Genomic DNA, 21790 nt, shown 5'->3' with positions numbered 1-21790 from the left:
AATATTTCCATGATTCTGTCAATATTTCCATGATTCTGTCAATATTTCCATGATTCTGTCAGTTTCTTCCTTTGTCTTTTTAGAGGGTTTTGATGGTTGGTTTTGGGTTTTTTGCTTTAATCAAGTGTAAGAACATGACCCATAATCTTCTCTGTATTTTCCTCTTAAGTGGCTTTCACATAGCAATGCTTTCTAGGCTGGCAAACATGGAAATTTGTTTTCAATGTGGTAAGTGACCCTTTTTCATGATTTAATCCTTTCTCTTTTAGCCTCACCATGTAATAACTAATAATGATCCTTCCTCCACATCACATAATATGGGACTCTGTTCTCAGCTAATAAATTCAGCTCTCACCAGATGCCTTCACCACCTTCCTCTGCAATACTGGCTCCTTTCAACATACCTCACAGATTTTCCTGACCTTTCATCAACATCCCCTCATTTCAATCCACACCCCTTATTGTATTTGGGTTGCCCCTAGACATAGGAAGGAAGGAATTAATCTGACTTCATGTTCTCAGAAGGCTAATTTATTACTTTATGATACTATATTGTATTAAAGAATACTGTACTAAACTACACTAAAGAATACAGAAAGGATACTTACAGAAGGCTAAAAAGATAATAATGAAAACTTGAGACTCTTTCCAGAGTCCTGACACAGCTTGGCTCCAAATGGCCAATGAGTGAAAACAACCCATAGCAAAAACCAATGAAACAAATCACCTGTGGGTAAACAATCTCCAAACACATTCCACATGTGAGCACAACACAGGAGAAGCAAATGAGATAAGAATTGTTTTCCTTTTTCTCTGAGGCTTCTCAGCTTCCCAGGAGAAAAATCCTGGGCAAAGGGATTTTTCAGAAAATGTGAATGTGACAACCCCTCACTGGGCAAAGAGTAACACTTGGTCCAGCATTTCTCCCCATTAAAACATTAATCTGTGTCTCACCATCTAGACATGATTTTCAAAACTCTCATTGATGCTTCACATAGTTTAGCTACTTGTGTGCACTGTATGTGGTTTATATTCTCCAAGGCATACAAGCCATTTTTAATAGTGAATGGCACAAGCACAGTACAATCTCACAGCTTCTCCCTAGAAGGAGTGCTGGGTAATTTCTTTAATCACTAATCTTCAAATGTGCCTTTGGAATACTTCACTTGACCTTCCCTCCAGCAAAGGAGTTACAGTGCTGTAACCACTTATATCTCTCAAAGAACAAAGATCAGCCAAAGCTGCTTTATTCTTTCCCCTATTTTTCTCTGTGTCCAAGTCTTTATGCACTACTCTTTTGATGGAATTTTCCTTTTCAAAAATGTGTGCATGTCTTGCATGTAATTTGAGGTGGTACACAGGACAGGTACAGTCAGCCTTGTCTGAACACAAAGGCTTAACACAGGTTAGAAGCAAAGACTGCTTGGATGAGACACTGGTTTGTCACAAAAGGGCAGTAAATATCCAAAATCTATTTTTTTTTCTCAGTCAGGAATACAAACTAAGAAGCTTGATGGCAAATTGCCATCCCCACTCTAACTTTGGAATACTAAAGCGTATTTTGAATCTACAAGGCATATTAATAAGGTATGCAGTATTAGACAGATTTCCACTTCTTATTTTTCTGCCTTTCAAATGGAAAAATGTAATAATAATGAACAAAGGGCACTAGGCAACCACATCACCAACAATCAAGATCAATTTTATTCTGTGGCAAGATGACTGCAAAAAAGAGGCCCTTCTATGCCATTGGTGCAGCAAATTGTAATTTCTGCAGGAACTAGATAAGAGCTTAACTACAAAGCCTTCAATTAAATATGAAATCATTAACAAAGGCAAAACAGTCCATTGTGCAGTGCATGTTTAGGACTTGCACTCCTATAGTTTAAAGGTTCCTTTTGTTTTTGAAGCACTGCACACAGTGTAATTAAAACAACACCTGAGAAACAATATTTTTGTAGCTGAGCAAGAGAAGTCCACACTCCTGGCAGCCCAGATACAGGAGGTGTCCAAGGCTGTAGAATACACTTTAACAGCACAGTACTGAACACACACACTGAAGCCAAATTTATGATTTATCCTATCATTACCAATCATAAAACTCACAGCTTTAAAATTTATTGCTCAAGGCTGCTGCAGCCATCAGTATGTGGGCATTTTAATTTATTTTTGTTTGTACAGACTCCTGACATGGGCAAGTTATAGTAATCTTGCCTCTACCTGACCCACTCTGAAACAGGTAAATGGCTCCAGAAGGAAAAACTTGGAAAAGGGGAACTTCTCTCTTATATGTGGAAAGTGGACATCAATATAGACTACAACTTGGATATCTATTTGTGTGCATTCAAATTTACTTTGCAAATCGTTGTTTTGACAAGAATTAACTTATTTGTTTCACAGCAAATTTGGATTCTGTAAATAACCTGCACTGTAACAGCAAGAGCCTACTAACACCATGAATTTCTTCCTGGGGTTCCTCTAAGGTGGTCTTGTCTAACACAGCTTTCCAGAAGTATCTAAAGGCAGGTATCTAGAAGACCCAAGAATTAAATATCCATAAATTTAAGTCACAACTGGTGCAAGTCACAAGAAGCTTCATGTAGAATCAGAACAGAAAAATACAGTATCAAAATTAGTTAAAATAAATAATTACCTGACTCTGCGTGCTCAATTTAAAGCATTTGCTAAAATTCTAGCAAAGCCATATGGCCTGAAACACCTGCCTAAAACCATTCACTAGAATCTCAGGTTCAAAATCATTCCTCTCAAATACATTACTACTTCAATTTGCCACAGTAATTAGGGTATTTCTACATTGATGGCCAGATAAATGTGTGTTTCCTGGTATTTCAAAAAACAGCAAAAAAATGTTACTTAAAAGATCATCAAGAAACAACAATCCAGAAAGTTTAAGAATATACATTATCAAACCTTAACATATCACTGAAATAAAAGAAGAATTCAGAATATAAGAGGATTTATCACTTACCCTGATGGTTAAATGAAAAATTCCAAGTCTAAATTCCCCATCAATTATAGTAATTGTATATACATATATATAAAATGGCAAAAACTTGTCATTTTCATAAATATTTTTAAATGGCTTCAACTTACTGTTTCTTCTGAATAGTTTTAATTGTGAGGCTTTTTAGGATAAGCCATTACAGCATCCCTGATTTCAAGGGCTCCTGAGCAGATGGGATACATACCAAGAAGGTATGGACCCAGCTGGCTCACAGGATATTCACTCAACTCTTGCATTATTTTAAGGGGAAAGAACTACTCTCAGTTAAAGCTTACAGCATCAAAAGAGAAGTCAGCAATCACAACTTACTTGAGATTCACTTAATAAATGTATTAGGGAATGGGAAAGAACCAAAAAGTTCAACATTCCCATGAAATGCAATGTCACAAAGGGTCTGTTTATCTGAATAATGCTTATAGCTCCAAGTTTCATCTTCTGTTCTGACTGTGCAGAAAGAAAAACTGTTTTGTCCTTTCCTAAGGTGAATACTCAAGGGAGGAGGAAAAAAAGAATCTTCTTCAATGTGTACCAAGGCTTTGGGACCAAGGAAAAAAAAAATTCACACTTCAACCAGGTAAGATTGTTTCTAAGTGAATAAAGCTTGTTTCTCAAGAGGGATTTTTTTCTAAAAAGCTTTTCAAAACCAATTTCAGTGCTTAGAGATGTTTTCTAACTTGACCTTATACAACACCAATCAGAAAAAAGAACTTGAAAGAAGGCATTCAGCCGGCTGTTTTAGAAAGCATACCACTTACACTGTTAGATAAGTTTAAAAAAAAAAAGAACAAAGCAAAATTCCGACTCTCAGATATCTAGAAAATTTCTGAATTACAGAAGATGCACTTTCAATGGAAAGAAGTTTCATGGAATGCTTCCAAGACAAAAAAAAAGGGAAAGGAAAAAGATCAATTATTAACATCAGAAATCCTACCATTTCTTGACAAACAAAGTTGGGACTTTTACTGTCTGCTGAGAAATAGGAAAAATCATAGGTAAATGTTTTCGTTCTTTCTCGTCCTGTGTCTCCAGTAGCACCCTCTGGTATCTATTAAAAAAAAGAAAACAGAGCTGGTACAACACATCCTGATGAAGTAATTAAAAACATTTGACAATAAATAATCAGAATGCAAATCTAACATAATGCTACATACATTTAGAAATGCATGACAGGTGAGATTATGATTCCAACAGCACAAAATCAGGAGGAGGCATGCCCTTCAATAAGAAAGCCATCTCATAAAGCAGCACAGCAGCAATTATTTGAATTTTAGCTTACTGCTTCTAACCCCACTGCACATTTCTCTCACAATACTTAGGCTAGGTTAAATGGGTTCATATATGCTGTTATTATAATCAGGGATTATCCTACACATAATTTAAAGGAGCCAGAGAGATGTTTGCACCATGAACAGCACCTCACCATGGAGTCATAATTAAAAAGGTGAGACATACCTGCTGTTTAAGGCAATCATCATGCTCAAAACATGAGAGCTGACACTTCATAAATACTCACCATGCTCCAAATCATTCTGAAGAAACTACACTCTGAAACTCCTTTTCATATATTAGTCATGAGAAAATATCCTGCAAAAACCAATTTGCTGCACATGGCTTCTCTTGCTGAGAGAAATGTTAAAATACACCATCAAAAGGTTATAGCAAAGGATGGGTACTTTGGGCTTGGCTCATTTTCATGGCAATTTCAGAAGACTTTGACAGATGAAACAGAGATTTTATAGCTATCAGAAACACACCTCTATTCTATTGTTGGCTTTCATCTCCCAGCTAAGTAATGACCTGAGTGATAAACCTTTGAAGAAATTATGAACTAGAGCCTACAGAGTGATCTTCAGAAAACCACAGTGTAGCAATAACAGTGTAACCTGGTTTCCCCAAAACATTACTTTAACACTGAATTTTAACAACTAGGAGCCATTGACCACAGTGCAGCAAGCATCACTGTTTTGTCCAGTCATATTTTGGCAGCTATTGAGTCACAACTTCCTTTTATAAATTGTGTTTACTCACCTTTAAGTTTGTGATTGTTGTTTTATTTTTTTCCATTGAAATAATAAACTTTGCATTAAGATCTTTCTCCCTAAAAAAAAAACAGAACCAAAAAACAACAGATTTGAGTAGGTTAAATAAAATATACCACAGTTATCCAGAGTCATATTTCCACCCATCAGCCTGCCACAGTCAATTCGCAGATTAATTAACTTTTATTTTATTTTTTAATTCTTGTGCCCAATGTTTATTTATTTCTATGGCATATATTTGGAGCACTTGGGCTTGCCTCCAAATTCCTTCATCCAGAAACAGAGCAGAAGTGTGAGGAAACCCATTTCAGAAATTTAACTCTGCAAGTCAATTAAGTGGTTTGTTCTTAATTGGAAGTACTCTGATCCAAAACCCAGGTCAGTCAAATGCATGGCTCTAAGGAAGGGCAAACCAGAACACAACATCACAAGCCCCAGCTTCTCACCAACATTCCAGTAGCAGCAGTTCCCACTTATCCATATAGTCTAGCTAACAGGGACTGAATGTTTAAACTTAGTATTTTAAAACTCTTTTAGAAATAAGGTACCAAGCCTGTGTTTTGAGTTCTGATGCATCATAGGAGCAAAGGAGAGAGGCTGTATTGCCAATAAAGAATCACACAGGTTTGTGGCTTCCCAAAGCACAAGGATGCCAGGAAGGAAAAATTCCAGTTCCAAAGAAGTGTTTTCATGCACTTGCATTTATTTCACAATGGTTTCTGACTGTTTTCAAAAATACCATAAAAAATTGTGAGCTTGGTGCCTAAACCCAGCACGTACCAACCTGCTGCCAGAGATGCAATTTCACCATTGTTACTCATGAGAGCAACACAGGCTGCTCCTGAATGACAGCCTGGAGCTCAGCACCTCCTGTGCTAATGAAAACATGCACAGGGAAAAAAGAGCCACAAGGGAAAGGTGCACAGCACACAAAACCTCCCTCTTCAAATGCTGACACACCTGTCCCACAGTCATCTGCAAAGTCCCCTGGTGTGCCTGGCCAGTGCAGAGCAAAGCAGAGGGCTTTAAAGCTAAAAAGTGCTGCTTCACACTACTGGATATTCACTTGCACCAGCACAAAATGCAAAAGAGAAACTTCTTCCCAATAACAGGACAACCAAGTTCAGGATTTCGGTGTTTTTTCTTCTTTGTGGCGCACTAGATGAGCCAAGTCTCTGTCCTCCAGCTACTCTGTTTATATTCATTTTTCCAGCAGAAATAGTAAAGAAAAGCAAAACCCATTTTAAAATCTACATTAATGAATAAAGATTAGGTAAATAAAAATGCTTAAGCAAATATCAACACATTAGGTTATTTTCTAGAGCTAATGACAGAGAAAATTGTAATAATTACAGCATTAATTATACAATTGAATTCAGGTTTACCATGGAAAACTTTGAGGTATGTCTTATGATTACTAGTCTAGGTTAAGATACTGAAACACCAAAATACAGCTACAGATAATAAACAGGGAAATTGAGAAAAGTGTCCAATGGTATTTTTTTGCAGGAAATAGATCTTGGCACTGCAGTAATGCAGCCTGTGGATGACTCCCAGCCATCCTGCTTCTTCCACACTCTCCACCTGTCTGCAGCTATTTGTTCAGCAAAGGTGTGACAAGTAATTTGGCCCAATTAAATGGTCAATCCTACTGTAAAAATTTGTTTCAAATGCAAACTGTAATTGCTTCCTCTAGGAAGTCTGTAAGGACTCTAGGCAGGAAGAACCTTGGTCCAGAATTATCGGTATTTTTATTTCTTCATGTTTAAGGCATTCAAGGGGAAATAATCAAGTATGTCAGTGCTTTCTTTCCCAGACCTAGCCAGGTCTCCATATTACTCTGCTAAAGCTACCCAATAATGGAATAATGGTACAAAACATTTAAAGTCTAAAACCCATATATGAACTACACAAAATTCTGAGAAGCCTAAAGTAATTAATTTTGTGATAATATTATTAAACATTATTGAAGAATGAGGATTTCAAAGTGTTAAAAAAGGACCTTGGAAAGCACTAGCATACAACTCATAAATAGAATTCAGCATTTCTGAAGGAGGAGTAGTGAGAAGACAACCTAAAACAGGAATACTTGGCTCAGAATAAATAAGCCAACCTGAAAGAAGTGGAAGAAAAAATTAACAAGAACCAAACACCCAAGTTTCATTTTAATATGAGACAGCTGCATATAATTTATTGTACACATACAGAGTTTAAGAGCATCTCATAAAAAAACAATGTCTTGCTTGATGACAGTTATTTCCAGGCACTCATTTAATGCAGTTCATCAGGGCCAAGTCACTTCCAAAAAGTTTTCATTGAAAGCTCCACCTTAGTTAAAAGTTTGGGACAGATTTGTTTCCTCTAAAGGGCAGGATTCAGCTACCCCTCCCCAACCAGTCTGGGAGATAATCTCCTTAGAGAAATGTGAAAAAAACTATTTACCAAGCAAAGTATTCACAATGAGAATTTTCCACAGTTCCATAAAAAACAATTCTGGAAAAACCTTTATTGCCATAGCTAACAAGGAAAACCAGCAAAAAAGTTCCCATTTCTTTCTCTTTTCTCTGTGGTAGAGAACTCAGAGAGTACTGAGCTCAGAGAAAGCCAAACTCTTATCTCTGTGTTTTGAACACAGCATAAAAAAATGCCAGTCCTTCTCCCTCTGAGCCTAGCTTAAAGCTGTAAAACCAATTTCTGAGCAAAAAGACAGATGATGGGGACACCAGCATGATGAAGCCACCCCAAGATGAGGTTCAGGCTGCAAACACTGTACTGCAGTGTTGGGTAACCTTCAGGGCTAGGAGAACCCTCCAGCACCTTCACCAGCATCCACAGGAACCACTTGCCCAACCTCATCCAGAGAAGAGCTTCAGCCACTAACCAAACACTGTGCCCCTGCAAATTCCAGCCTCCATCACAAAATAATATAAAGAGACCAGCTGCCAAAACAGGCTCACAATTGAGGCTTTGATGGTTTAAGCAATCCTGCTTCCTCCTGAGCCAAATCTGCTCACACAGCAGCGCTCAGGGACAGCCTCCAGGATGTTCTCACTGCTCCTTCATGCACCACGTGGAGCTCCAGGATCACAAGGGACGGAAATTTACAACCCGTGATCCCCTGGCTCATAACCAAGTGACAAAGTGATCATGCAGGCAAGTTTCTTGGCACAGACAGCTGAAAATTCACCCGCCCAGTGCTGCAATTACCCCTCTAGTATTGCTCAATTCAGCCAGTCATCCAGCAATTAACTCCAGCAGGAAAGAGCAATGGGGAGAGGGGGGGAAATCACAGCAGGGCAATAGCACAGCATTTCCTAAGCTCCCTGAGACCAACACAGCAAAAAGCTGAATGAATCTCCAAATCCTAATCTCCAAGTCATGACTAATATGGCTCCAAGGCCATCATTAAATGGTTGAAGCCATGTTATATGAACATGTTAAAGTTAACACCTGTACATTACACACCAAGCAGCACAAGTGCAGTCAGAAGTGCTTCAGGCTCAGTTTGAAAGGAGCTCTCAGGGCACCAGTGACAGCTGATAAGGGTGGCAGCCTCCCCTTGCTCAGGAGAGCTCTGGAGCTCTTGACAGCTGCCCATTTTCTCTGACAGCACATCTTCATTATCTTCAAGACCTTTACTGTGCTGTCAAACCCAGCTGACAGCAGCCAGCAGATTCCAAAGCCCTAAATGAGCCCGAGCTGGCTGACAGATGAGCTGTGCCAGCTCCTCAGTTTCACCTCACTTCCAGCCAAACAAGAAAACAGAAGAAAAAACTCCTGGGGATTGAAATGAAAAGAAACAGCTTCCTTATGATCAGATTGCATTTGTCTCAGTAAGAAACAGAAACTCTGCACCATTTTGGTACTTTAAAAGAGAATTTTGCCATAAAGGGTGTTTTATATGGCCATAGGGTTTTCTGTGATCAACATTTGCTTGTGCAGATTTATGATACCCCCATTCCCTTCTACTGTTTTTTTTTTTTTTTAAATGGCAAATTTTGAAAAGAATTAAAAGGGAGAGTTCTGCTAGTCCCAGGACTTTGTCCGCTGTGCAGCTGAAACCAGAACAATAAATCCAGTGACAGAGAATGTAGACACAAGGGAAATCTTGTATATGACATGAAACAGAAATAATCTCTAAGTCTATACTAGTACACATGTATTGGTTCTTGTACGAAGGACAGCCTAGATTAAACACTTTCAGCCATAAGAATAAATTTTACCAGCAACACCGAAAACCAGCAGTTTCATATATTGCAGTAATGCTCCTAAAATATGAACATACAGGTGCCTTTGTGCTGTCTTCTGTCAAGTGATTTCCAGTGTTCTTGGGAAAACTCTGCACACTCACAGTAACACATACAGATTGATCACTATATTAAATCATGTACCTGATCTGCTTCTTAAATTCTTTTGTAATAATACTGTGGTATTCACATTTTCTGGAAAAATCCCTTTGCCCAAGATTTTTCTCCTAGGAAGCTGAGAAGCCTTCGAAAAAAAAAAAAAAAGATAACAATAATTATCTAATTTGTTTTCTAATTTGCTTCTCTTGTGTTTTGCTCCTTTGGAATGTGTTTAGAGATTGTTTCACTAGTTTCTGCTGTAAATTCTTTTGACTCAATGGCCAATCAAGGTCAAGCTGTGTTGGGACTCTGGAAAGAATCACGAGTTGTCATTATTATCTTTTTAGCCTTCTGTAAATATCTTTTCTGTATTCTTTAGTGTAGTTTAGTATATTATCCTTTAATATAATATAGTATCATAAAATAATGAATTAGCCTTCTGAGAACACTGAGTCATATTCATCATTCCTTCCTGCCACAGAACACCCCACAAATACAATATAATCTTTTAGGTAGCTCCACCTTCCAAGAACTCTGATCACAACTGGTGAGTGGCCACATACGCAAAACTTTAAAATATAAACAGCAGCTAACTAAAGTTACTGTATCTGCATGCACCATGATCTCCCAATAATCTGGAAAAACTTCAATATTCAAGTAGAAGACTACCTCAACAGCAACTTTCCTGCTTTGCCTGCATACTGGTCAGGTTCAGTAATGGTCTCACCAGTGGGAACTAGTGCTGCACAGTTTTAAGATAGCCACATGTGAATCCTCTTCTTACACATTTCTGAGAGCAGCCTTTAAGGAAATGTAGCAAAAGCCCATCTTTGGCAGAAGCAACATAAAATATAACCTCAAACACAACCGTTGATATGGATGACATTCTGGAATTCTGCTGTAACTATTATACCCCTATGAAGGTAATGGGACTTCTGGATTTCAGCCCACGTGATACTTTGTGTACTTGTTTTTAATATCTTGTTTCCTCCAATTTGTCCTTTTAGCTCTGCAATCCCAAGTCAAAGACAGTGTTATCTTAACCTCTTGTGTACAGCAAAACATGATCAGGAATTCACAATTGCCCTGCAGTGCCCTTGTCTTCTGGGGTAGAAGTCTGCAAATTAGAAATTCATTGGGGAAAAAATTGAGAGCCTGACTTCATGGCTCTTTTAGCTCCTCAAGGAATCCATAAGGCTCTTCTACTGTGATTTTTTCCTTTACTGAGACACACAGAAACAATCTGAACAGAACAATAAATGAGTTCAGTTATCTGAGTACGAATATCTTTCAAATGTATAAGCATACAGAAAAATTATGAGTGCACTCCAAGTTTCTGTATCTCACTATTGCTTTGCATTTACAGTATAAACCCTTTGGATAAGAGTCTTCAGGAAGCTAATATTTGAAGTATCTGACTCATCAACAATAAGAACTTCAGCCCATCAGCAATTAAGAGGCTGAGTGCCATCTATGCACTCCTTTTGTTAAATAACTCTGAAAAACCCTCTCTCAGTAAATAACCCTGGCTTTGTACTCATGGCCTCTGCAAAACAGAGTATTTTGCTCTTCAACCAGCTGCTCTCACCAATAATACCTGCCTTTCAGACACTCAGACTTAGACTAAGAGTCTTTCAAGTCCTAAGGCTCAGTTAGGTTAGAAGAGTTGAGTGCTAATCCCATTTATTTCATAACTACTCCTAATTTCAAATAAACAAAGCCTGAAAAACAAGCAGACTCACTTTTCTCTTACTTCAGTTCCTCAGGAAAGCTACAATTCAGAGAGACTTATTCACCTTTTTTCCTTCTGGTCTCAGGGAATTCTCAACAAGAAGCAGGAGTTGAAGGTATTTTCTTGTTCATCATTTCAGTGATATAACATGCATACATAACCTGGCAATGTGTTTGATAATACTAAAATAAAGGACTTGGAAAACTATTCTAAAACCAAGCTTTTAAGTTCAAAATGCTTAAGACCAGAAAGTTTTGGGGATTGCAAACTACATAAGGCCACTATAAATACACTGCCCCACGTGTGTCCGTGCTACCACTGTGCTCCAACCCCACTGGCATTGGAAGGTCTTTGTTCTTCAATGCTATGGAGGGAGACAGACTAAACAAGGTAAACGATTGTGACAAATCCACAGGCTTAGAAAACTTCTGAACTATTTGCATTAAAGCACTAAAGAGGACAGAAGAATAAGCACATGTAAGCAGAGGCTCTAAGTGGTGGTTTGTGGAAAATGAACTGTCACTCCCAGCGATTCACTCTTCACTTACTGGGAGTCCAGTGCTTGGCTGAAACTCCTTGGAGCTTCTTCTGCAGGACAAGTCTAGCAGAGATTTTTGCCTGATGTCCAGGAGAAATGATGAGGAGGACTCCATCTTATCAGAAGGCTAAATAATTAATTTATTATACTATATTATTCTATATTGTATTACATCTATATTACATTACATCTAAACGGAATCTGCCAAGCACTCAACTGCACTTCACTGCACAACCTCTTGTCACTGACAGTCCCAACACACACACCTGGATTCAATTGGCCAGTGAATCAAAACACATCAAAATCCAATTATCAATTCCCTTCAGGTAAATCATCTTCCACAATGCATTCCCTTGTGAACAACAAGGGAGCAGTAAATGAGATAAGAATTGTCTTTTCTTTCTCTGAGGTTCAGATAATGTTAATCCTAGAAATATTCTTGGGAAGTTGTGCCTTGCTTTTCTCTGTGAAATGTGGCTACACAAGTCCACTCCAGTTTTGCTGCTCACCAACACAAGGACAAAGCTCTGCACTTGGGGACTCTCCCTCCTGATCCATCTTCTTTGCTACATGAAAAGAGCAAGATCCAATTTTAAAGGCTGCATACCTCAGTTATTCTCACTTTTCTGTATAAAGCTGTGCAACAACCACTGAAGAGGAGGTGTGAGATAAAATGGCAAGCACAGGAGCTACTTAACAGTCAGCCAGGTCTTACCTTCCCATTGAAGCAAGATTTCCTCTAATGACTTTCTTAAAAGGTATTAGCTCTATCCAACTGCCTGAGCCTCAGGAGATCCTCACACAACCTGCACTATCTCACCAGCAGTAATTCCTTAGATACTGTTTAAGCTGATCCATTATTAGCTTCATTCCATTACTCCAGAGATATTTAGAAGGAGCCATAACTAAGTATTTAATTTCTCTTTTCAGCATTTAAGCCCTGAAAATACATTTAGAGTTGCATCTCCTAACCGATCCTGGTAGTTATGACACAGGTAGCTTGATATTCTTGGAATCAAGGACTCCCATCATTTTTGTTGATCTTTTCCAATTTAATTCAGATAATGAGTTTCCAGAAACAGGATTTTGGGAGATATTTCCTTGCTGGGGGAAGCACCAACCACAGCTCCAGTGCTTGGTTCAGATCCATTGCTTCTAAGCAGAAAACCTTCAAAAATCAACCACTGAGAGAAAGGGCATAGAAAGAAGAGGAAAACAAATCACTAACATTTAAAGACCATGTACTGCAGCACAGGTGAGAAACTGTAGAGAAACAAACACCAGAGAGTGCTGGCATCCTCTAGTGCTAAGCCTAGAACTTTCAGCTCCCTAAATTTCTCTAATCCCTTAATTCCAGTTCCCTTGAGCACTGCTGACATTTGTGGAAAAGCCTAAGGAGAGTCCAACAAGTTTCTCTAGAATATCCTGACCTGTGGCATCCAAATTCCCAGGCACCTCTTATCCTTGCTGATGGCTTCTCTATTTGACTTCTTATTTTAGCAAAGCCCACTCTCCTCAGACCCTGCTGTCCAGTACTGTGCTTTACCACCCCTTACCAAACACATGGTTAGACCATCTTCAATTTATGCTCTTCAGAACAGCATCTGTTCTGCTTTACACCTGCAATGTTCTCCTTAAACTCCTGAGTAAAATAACTTGGGTGTTTTTTTCCTCACCTCACAACTTCTTTTTCCATTCCTACTTAAACAGGCCTAAACTATTTAGATATCACTATTTACTACTCTTACACACACAAAAAAAAAACACCTTAAAATGTATTGATGGTAAGATTTCTGACAGCTCTTATTTTTATATATGACAACCAACACTTTTCTGTGAGGTCACTAGGCTCTGGGGTTTTTTTGTTTTTTTTTTTTAATTTTCTAGTCCTTTGAGTCAATGCTCTGCTGTGAGCAAGTTCTTGCTTCAAGAGCAGGTTCTCCAGCCTTCCCTCATTTTTTAATGGTCTGTCTACAGCTTTATAACTCAGCTTACTACACCCTTTCTCAAATATATGATCTGTCTGGATACCATTTAAAGGTATCACAATATACAGCATCTACGATTCCTAGCACACTCAATTGCATCTTCACCCCAGAACTACAGGCAGCAACAGCAGCCCAACTACCATCTCTGAGACTTTTATAATCCTTGAGAGCATTTTTTCCTAATCACAAATGTTTATGTCATAATTTATTGCTGATATCTGTTCTCAAATAACACATTGTCACCACATCTGACATCAAGTACCACCAAAACCAGGGAGCAACAGTCCCTGGAGAACAGGCACATCTGCATGTCCTGCTCACCTCTCTTTACTCTCAGGTTTTACATCTTGAGCATGTGGCCACACAAAAATCATGTCATGTCACCTACAGAATAAGACACAGGTCAGATTCCCCACTGTGTAACCCACAGCTGAACAAGCACCAGATTATTAAGGAGAGATGACATGGACATTGTCAGGCTGATGTTCACTCCTCTGCTCCTCCCTGTAGTACAGAACCTATCCTAGAGGATTCATGACCATACCGTAGAATAAAACTCTCCCTACAGCTCATTCCTTTTGAAGAGGTGAAAGATAGAAAGTAAAAACATTTCTTGATGTATCTTACAAAACTAAGAACACTTTTTCTTTCAGACTTCAAGCACTCTCAGTACCAAGTTTACATGATCCAAGAGCTGGGATCAGTCTACACCATTATGCACTGATCCAGTGCCAACAACACACTGATGAAGGGACTTACATGTACATAATACGCACAGCTTAATTTATATTATATAATACACAATATATTATATATACACAATGAGCTTAATTTCAGGGAGAGAAATGTTTCTAATCTGAAAAAAAGGAAAAATCTGCCAAAGGTTGTGAAATATGCTCAAGGTTCTGAACACAAAAATGTGGCCAGGTAAAAAAGCCACATTGAGAACAGTTAGTTCATCTTGCCAACTCAGCATCAAAGTAAATTTTTACTGGATTCAAACTCAACCACATAAAAAGGTGGAGGCAGGACAGATATACATTCACCCCAGGCACATCAGAGCCTCACCCTATGCTTAAGGATCTTTCAGCTCCTTTCCATAGTAGAGGAATTGTACATGATTATGAATCAAGCACCATTATTAAAATAGAAGTTCAAACAGTTACCACAGGAAATAGCAAACTCAGCTTGCTGATAAAAGCTCATTGGTACAGTAGTTCAGAAAGTGACAGTATTGCAACACTTGGCCATATTTAAGCTGTGAGTTCTGTTATCTGAGATCACTCTGGACACCTCTAAAGGGCAACAACCAGCAGTGAGTGTCTAGCTATCTCTTCAGAGACAGATATGGTATTTAGCTATGAGTGTCTTTCCTTCTAATCACTCCATCATTTCTCATTTCACCTGTGATACATTAACGTTATACATTTTGTCAAAACACTCTCTCTTTATAAGCTTATGAAAATTAAAAATGTACACAGTAACTTGAAAATGAAAAATATACAGTAACTCATACTTAATTTCTAATTTGAAACACCAATTCATTCCCTCTTCCCTGCATTGACAATCTTATAATACATTTTCCATGCATGTTTTTTTGCTTCTCTTCTAAATTCTAAAAAGCATGGCTATTTAATTATAAATTTCATACTCCCAGCAAGTTGCTACCTAAAATACTTGTAAACATTTAGAATGGAAACAAAGAATTCAGCTGGCTCTTCACTGTTTACCTGTTTATTTCTTTTTCCTGCTACAAAAACACTCCAGTCACAAGTTCCTTGTGAAACAAAACAGCTTTTTTTATATCTCTGTCTTTTGCAATGCTCTATAACTTGAGCCATTGAAAACTCTGCTGTTGATACTACAGCCTGGATTGTGCAAGCAGATAGTTTTAAAGATAAGATACTGGTTGTAGATTTCTCAAGGTACTCTGCATGCAGAGGAGTTGCTCAGACTTCCAGGTGTAACCCAGCAGTTATCCAAGAGGGCCAACCTCACGTGTAATGAATAATCACACAGACTGTGTTTGTGGATTAAAGTATCAGATTTCAACCCAAACAAATCCCAGAGTCACTCAAAAGCTGTCTCTATGCAACAGAACATACTTCCTCTGTCTCCCCACTACCAAACAGAAAAACTTTGAGTCCTCATGCCATAATTGTGAATGGCTGCATAACCACATGGAACACTACAGCGTCGGACAGGTACTTCTGCCATTGGTCCCTTCTGGAGTGTGTACATGCAGGGGAAAAAAACCTTCTTAAACATGAAATCAAATTAGAATTTCTATTTAATCATATTGGCAATGAGAAGAGAGCTGCAAAAAAGCCTAGGCAACTCATTTAAATGAACACCTAAAAATGCTGAGAGCACTGGGTAAGCACAGAGAAAAGCTTATCACAGTGCAGACCCATCTTCTGATGTCAGCTGCACCTTTGCAGGTAAGGACAGCACATAACCCTCATTTAGTTTGTTCACCCAATTAAGCACAATAATTAGTTTATACAAATACAAGAAAGAGAGGAAACAGGATAAAAGTCTGGAAAAGCTTGCATCCCTCTATCACTGCACGAGTTAAAAGCCAAACAGAACAGAGCTATCAGGTGTAAGAAATTGAGAGCCACAAGAATTTAGTGGCAGTATTTAGAAGAATCAAGCTGACATATCCTTTACTAAGTATCAAAACAGCTTTTCTTATTTGGCATATTTTAGATGGTTTTATTTAACTGACTGTCTTAGGGTGATTCATAATGATAATGCGTTGTCATCTTATTTCAAAAGCCCCATACCTTCTCAGTGAGTTCTCATGGGCAGCTCCTCACAGCACTGACTCCTTCTTCTTCACAGCACAGCCAACAAACTCCAACTCCCCTCACCCAGCTAAGCCACTCTTTTGTAGCACTCATCATTATTGGACACAGCTGTGGCCTGTTCCTAATCTTTGGTGATTGGTACAGCTGCAACTCCTCAGCTGTGAGATTACCTTCTGCACTATCTTTATTTTCTTCCCTTCTACCTCTCCACAATAACATACCCTGGAACCATCTGAGGAGCATACACTCCTCCAATAAATAAATATACCATGGGGGGTGGTGTATTTATTCATTTATTGGAGGAGTGTATGCTTCTATACATATATCTACATTCATCCATCTGTTCCTGGGTCTTTAGGACCCTGCAGTTGGGAATCTCAATGGGATGGGGGGGTAGGAAGTTGGGATTGGGAGTTTTAGGAAGTTGGCTTTTGGAGTGAGCGTTTTTAAAAGCTGCCTGCCCAGGTTCATGGCTCTGCACAGCCCAGTGTTTGCTTCACACACAGTTTGATTTTTGCTCAAGCTAAAGCTTTTTTTTCTTAAGTAGTATGTTAAATATAGTTTTGGGTTATAACAAAATGTTAAAATAGAAACTGTGCTATGTAAGATACTTTTTTCCTAAAGAAAGGACTTGCACTGAGATAGCAGCCACAGGATGTTGTATTCATATTGCTGTTACCATATTTCTAGAGTCCCATACCTTCTGGGTGGTTTTCTCACACACAGCTCCTCCCAGCAGTGTTGTTTCTGCTTCTTCATGAGGACTCCTCCAAGGCTCTCCCTGACCAGCCAGCCCACCCCCTTTTACCCAGTTATCTTCATTAGCCACAGCTGCTGCCCAATTAAGGACAGCACAGCTGCAGCCCATTTAGAACAACTAGGACTGGGGCAAGGCCACTTATACAATACATAGATTTTACTATAACAGGACACCTAAATCCTTCAGAGAAAGAGAATTTATTGCTCCATTATCAGGAGAAATGAACTTCTTCCTGCCTCACTCAGGCAGATGATGCTGTCAGGATTCAGAGGAAGAAGCTGACACTGACCAGACAGAATCCTGTGCTTGAATGGAATTTATGCATCATGGATGAGGTGTATGAATGTGCAACAGGCTGTTGCTTTTAAGGGTTAATCCTCTGTTAACATGAGTCCTTTTTCAGGCTGATTTTGCCCAGAAAGAGGTACCCAGACTGTCCATAACTCTTTGTTTTTATTGTCTTGTATTGTCTTAATTCAAATTGTCCAAATTTTAATTACTCTAATTGTATTAGTATTTTTATGACCATTTTATTACTATTAAACTTTTAAAATTTCAAAAACAAGTGATTGGCGTTTTTCACATTCCAGTGGGGTGGTGAGGTCTAGCAGTTTGATATTTAGCAGCAGATATTTTATTTATTTTTTTCCTACCTGTTTGTAAATAAACCATGGTTTTTTAAAACTTTCCTGTATTAGTATTCATTTCTTATTGGTGGATAGAGATTATTGGAATCATAAAGGAGATAACTCATTCCAGCATCTTCTTTAAATTGTCTCAAACCAAGACACTGATAAAAGTATAAAAGTGGCTTCCTGGAACACTAATTGAATTCTAGTTTACATAAAGATGAAACATGACACAAAATGGAAGCAAGGAAATACTACTCTCTCTCTCTTTTTTAAACAGATGAACAGATGAAAATAAAGCAGTGCATTTATATGAACTGTGCAGATGCTATGCATAATAAAAAATAGAGAGCCAGAATTAGGTGAGGCCTATCAGGATCCCAGATATCACACTATGCAAAAGACAGTGACTAGTAACCAGTCACCCACAGTCATCTGTTCAGTATGTCAGCAAAAGTGCCTCAAAGCTAATTACACTTCCCAACAATCCCATCTTTGGAATGTTTCTAGTGACTGTGTTGGAAAATGAACCTTAGAAGTGATGGTGTCCAAATCCATTACCTTGCCAAAGCAGAATATACCAAGCACCCAAGCTCACCCCCCTTCTATCCAATGACAAAAACCAAGACTTGAGCCAGCTGAAGGTTTTTTGCTGCCTTTACAGAAATTCACAGCTACAAGCAGAGACTTAAGGGCTGTCATGGCAATTCAGTGGTGAATGAGGGAAACCAAGTGACAGATGGAGACTCACCAAGTAACTTTCTAAGCTCATACTACAATTGGTTTCAAAGCAGTAACTGTAAAGCCATTAGACATACTTCCATGATATTATGCAGAGATAGAATCAAAATATTTCAGCATAACACAATTTGGGATGTTACTCAAAGAATGGTTAAGGACTTAAATGGTTAAGGATTTGACAGGTCAAGTCAGAGAAAATGAAGATTAAAAATAAATCACAGAAGAAGAAAGCAAAAAGGTTTGTTAGCTAAGCAATAAAACAGCAAATAATCCTTAAACAACCCTCTCCCCATCAGGTTTCATTCCAAAATCCTTGTTCATGGCTTAGCACACAATTAGCAGTGCTGTGACCCCACACAGTGCAACTGCTCCTTAGTGCAGGAGTCCTCCTATAACCATTCATCAACTGGGCCTTCTCTAATTAAAAATGACTCATAAAATGAGCTGCGCTGTATTATTAAACTTCAAACAAACCAAAGCATATTTAACTAAATTAACTCCATACAGTGTCATGGTAAGGATTTTGAAATGTGGTGCTGGAGAAGGAACACCTGGCTGTGAAGATCCTTTGAATAGGCAGAAAGGCTTTTCCTCTGTAAAATTCTCCAGGGACCCAAAAGGCAAAGGGAGCAGAGCTGAGAGAAGACACAGGCAAGGGAACTCTTGCCAAGGTGCCCCTGCCTTGGCAGGGGGCTGCACTAGATGATCTCCAGAGGCCACTTCCAATTCTAACAGTTCGGAGAAACCACTGAGAAAAATATGATTACTGCTCCTGGCTTGCAGTTGGGCATGCCTTTCCCACTGCAGAGAAAAGCTACTGCATCCTCCCAGGCCTAGGATTAGGGTTTTACAAAACCCAGCCTAAGTGCAGCAGTGACTGACAGAGAAGAACACCAGTGACTCCAGTGCTGGGTCCCACACCAAACACCAATTGTGCCTCTATAAAAAATCAACACTTAAAAGCAACATCCCAGGGCACTAAATCCAGCTTCCTTATAATGTTTCACAAACACCTAACAGCATCCCATAAACCCCAAGGTTCTAGCAGCTTAAACTGGCAGGTTCTCCAGTTTGCATGGTCAGACACCAGTTTTCAGAGCAAGCTGCCTGCTGCCACACAGCTGTGACAAAAACCATTTTCTCAGCTTGCCCCTTGCACCACACCCAGCTCTGTCTGCCCTGCTCTTAGGTTTGCCCTTTTCCACTGTGCCACAAATCGTTTCCATCATTTTCTTGGTATGCTCAGATCCAATCCCATCCAAGTTATCCTCCTACATGCAACACAGTCACCACGTCCAGAGCCTTTGTGTGATATTCCTTTACCACAACACTTGCAAACTCACAAATCTCTGCTTCCACTGCCTATCACAATCACCACCCCTCTCTTCTGCCATGTGCTTTCCATTCCTGTGTCATTTTTGTCTCTTAGCAGATCACAGGCGCACTCCTCCTGCAAAACTTCTCCATGCTACCAAAACATTGAACATAACAAGTCTTATTAATACCCTGAAGACCTATGCTAACTGCTGTCAGAGATTCTTGAAGGAAAAGTGGAGTGTAAATATAGAATAATTTTTAACTTTTTTAAGAACCACATGGTTAGACCCAAGGGAGAGGCAGGGGGAACCAAAAGGGTGTGACAAAATTATTCACCAACCCAGACCTAACCACCTAAATTATTCAAAACCAACCTGCAATATTTTCCCCTTCCTACCTTCATCAGCTCTGTTCTCGTAAGATTTGTCTTTCCCCCACTGAAAACAACAAGATATGGAGCAGCTTTCAGAATGTGACAAACTGTGTGTTTTAAACACCTGAATCACATCCAGTGAGAGGAACAGCAGGAGCCTGATGGGCTGCCTGGGCTTTAAACCACTTTTCTTTTGAACTGGCTACACAAATTCAGAACAAGGGAAGAGGAAGAGCACTGGCAGAAGAATCAGACAGCTTTCCACATATTATTCCTAACTTAAACCATCAACTCTGTCGTGTATATTATGCACATATTTCATGAAGAAAATGGTGTTTATTTCCCAGACACATCTCAGGAAGTGGGTGATGAGCTCCTGTCCATACAGCAAATGCAGCAGACTGCCTGGGTTTTATATATACATATATAGATACAGATATATCTACATCTATATATAGAGATATATCTATATATAGATAGAGATGTATCTATATCTAGATATAGCCATATAGATCTATATATCTATGTATGTATATCTGTCTCTATATCTATATATATATAGATACATACATATATAGATATATATACATCTTTTGAGCATAAGCTGATAACTTTTAACCACGATGGCTCCCAATGAACTAGACAACGATTTCTCTCTCAAGCAGGTAGAAAAGGTTGCTGTTGCCAGATAAGTCAGGGTTTTTTTCCATTTTAGAAGCCTGGCTAGACATCCTTGGCAGGTCCCTCCTCTCAGAGTTTTCCATCTTCACCAGAGTAACTTTTCCGTCACTACAGAAGAACCAAAGCAACGCAGAAGGACCAAAGCAACTTCCCAGGCAAGGACCCGCTGCTCTCCGCTCCACCGGGAGCCACTTCCCAACCTCCCGGGGAGGAGAAGAGCTCCAGCAGCCGCTCCTGCTGGGCAGAGCGGCTCGGCCGAGCTCTGGGAGCCCCCGAACTCCCGGCAGAGCCCCCGAACTCCCGGCAGAGCCCCCGAACTCCCGGCAGAGCCCCGCCCCCGGTGCGGCTGTCAGCGCCGGGACACGGAGCCGGGACACGGTGTTCACCCCTTGTCAGCGACACGGGCTCCGCGGCGGCCCCACACTCACCTGCGGTTCATTGGCCGCACTCGCACGGCCACCTTGACGGAGGCCATGGCTCATCCCGGCCGGCCCGGGCCGTCCCTCGGCACCGCCCGCCCGCCGCTGCCGAGCGAGGCCGCCCCCAGCCTAGGCCCGGTCGCTATGGCGACCGCCAGCCTGCCCCGGACGGCGGCCGCGCAGGGACAAAACGCTCCTCGCCGTTGGTGCGCCCGGCCGCGCTGGGGCGGGGAAGGAGGAGGAGGAAGAGGAGGAGGAGCTTTGAGAGGAGGGGCAGAAATAGGAACTGAGGGTGGGTGTATGGGAATTTCTCCATAGGGCCACCCACTGCGCTATATTTATTTATTGAAGGAGTGTATGCTTCTATACATGCAGATATATATATATAC

General features: G+C 39.8%; 1 protein-coding gene across 1 annotated transcript in view; it reads right to left on the bottom strand.

The window, feature by feature from the left end:
- The window catches only part of KIF16B (kinesin family member 16B), a 141164-nt gene extending 119663 nt beyond the window's left edge, over positions 1-21501 (bottom strand). The window contains exons 1-3 of the mRNA XM_059469025.1: positions 21411-21501; positions 5054-5123; positions 3957-4070 (exon numbers count right to left, since the gene is read on the bottom strand). Coding sequence (XP_059325008.1) covers positions 3957-4070; positions 5054-5123; positions 21411-21457 — 231 coding nt within the window. The 5' untranslated portion in view covers positions 21458-21501. The remainder of the gene's footprint in view (positions 1-3956; positions 4071-5053; positions 5124-21410) is intronic.
- Positions 21502-21790: the final 289 nt, after the last annotated feature.

This window comes from Ammospiza nelsoni, chromosome 3 (assembly GCF_027579445.1).
Source record: "Ammospiza nelsoni isolate bAmmNel1 chromosome 3, bAmmNel1.pri, whole genome shotgun sequence".
NCBI lineage: Eukaryota > Metazoa > Chordata > Aves > Passeriformes > Passerellidae > Ammospiza > Ammospiza nelsoni.
Note: the sequence above shows the minus strand (reverse complement) of the source record. Positions and strands in the feature narration are given on the sequence as shown.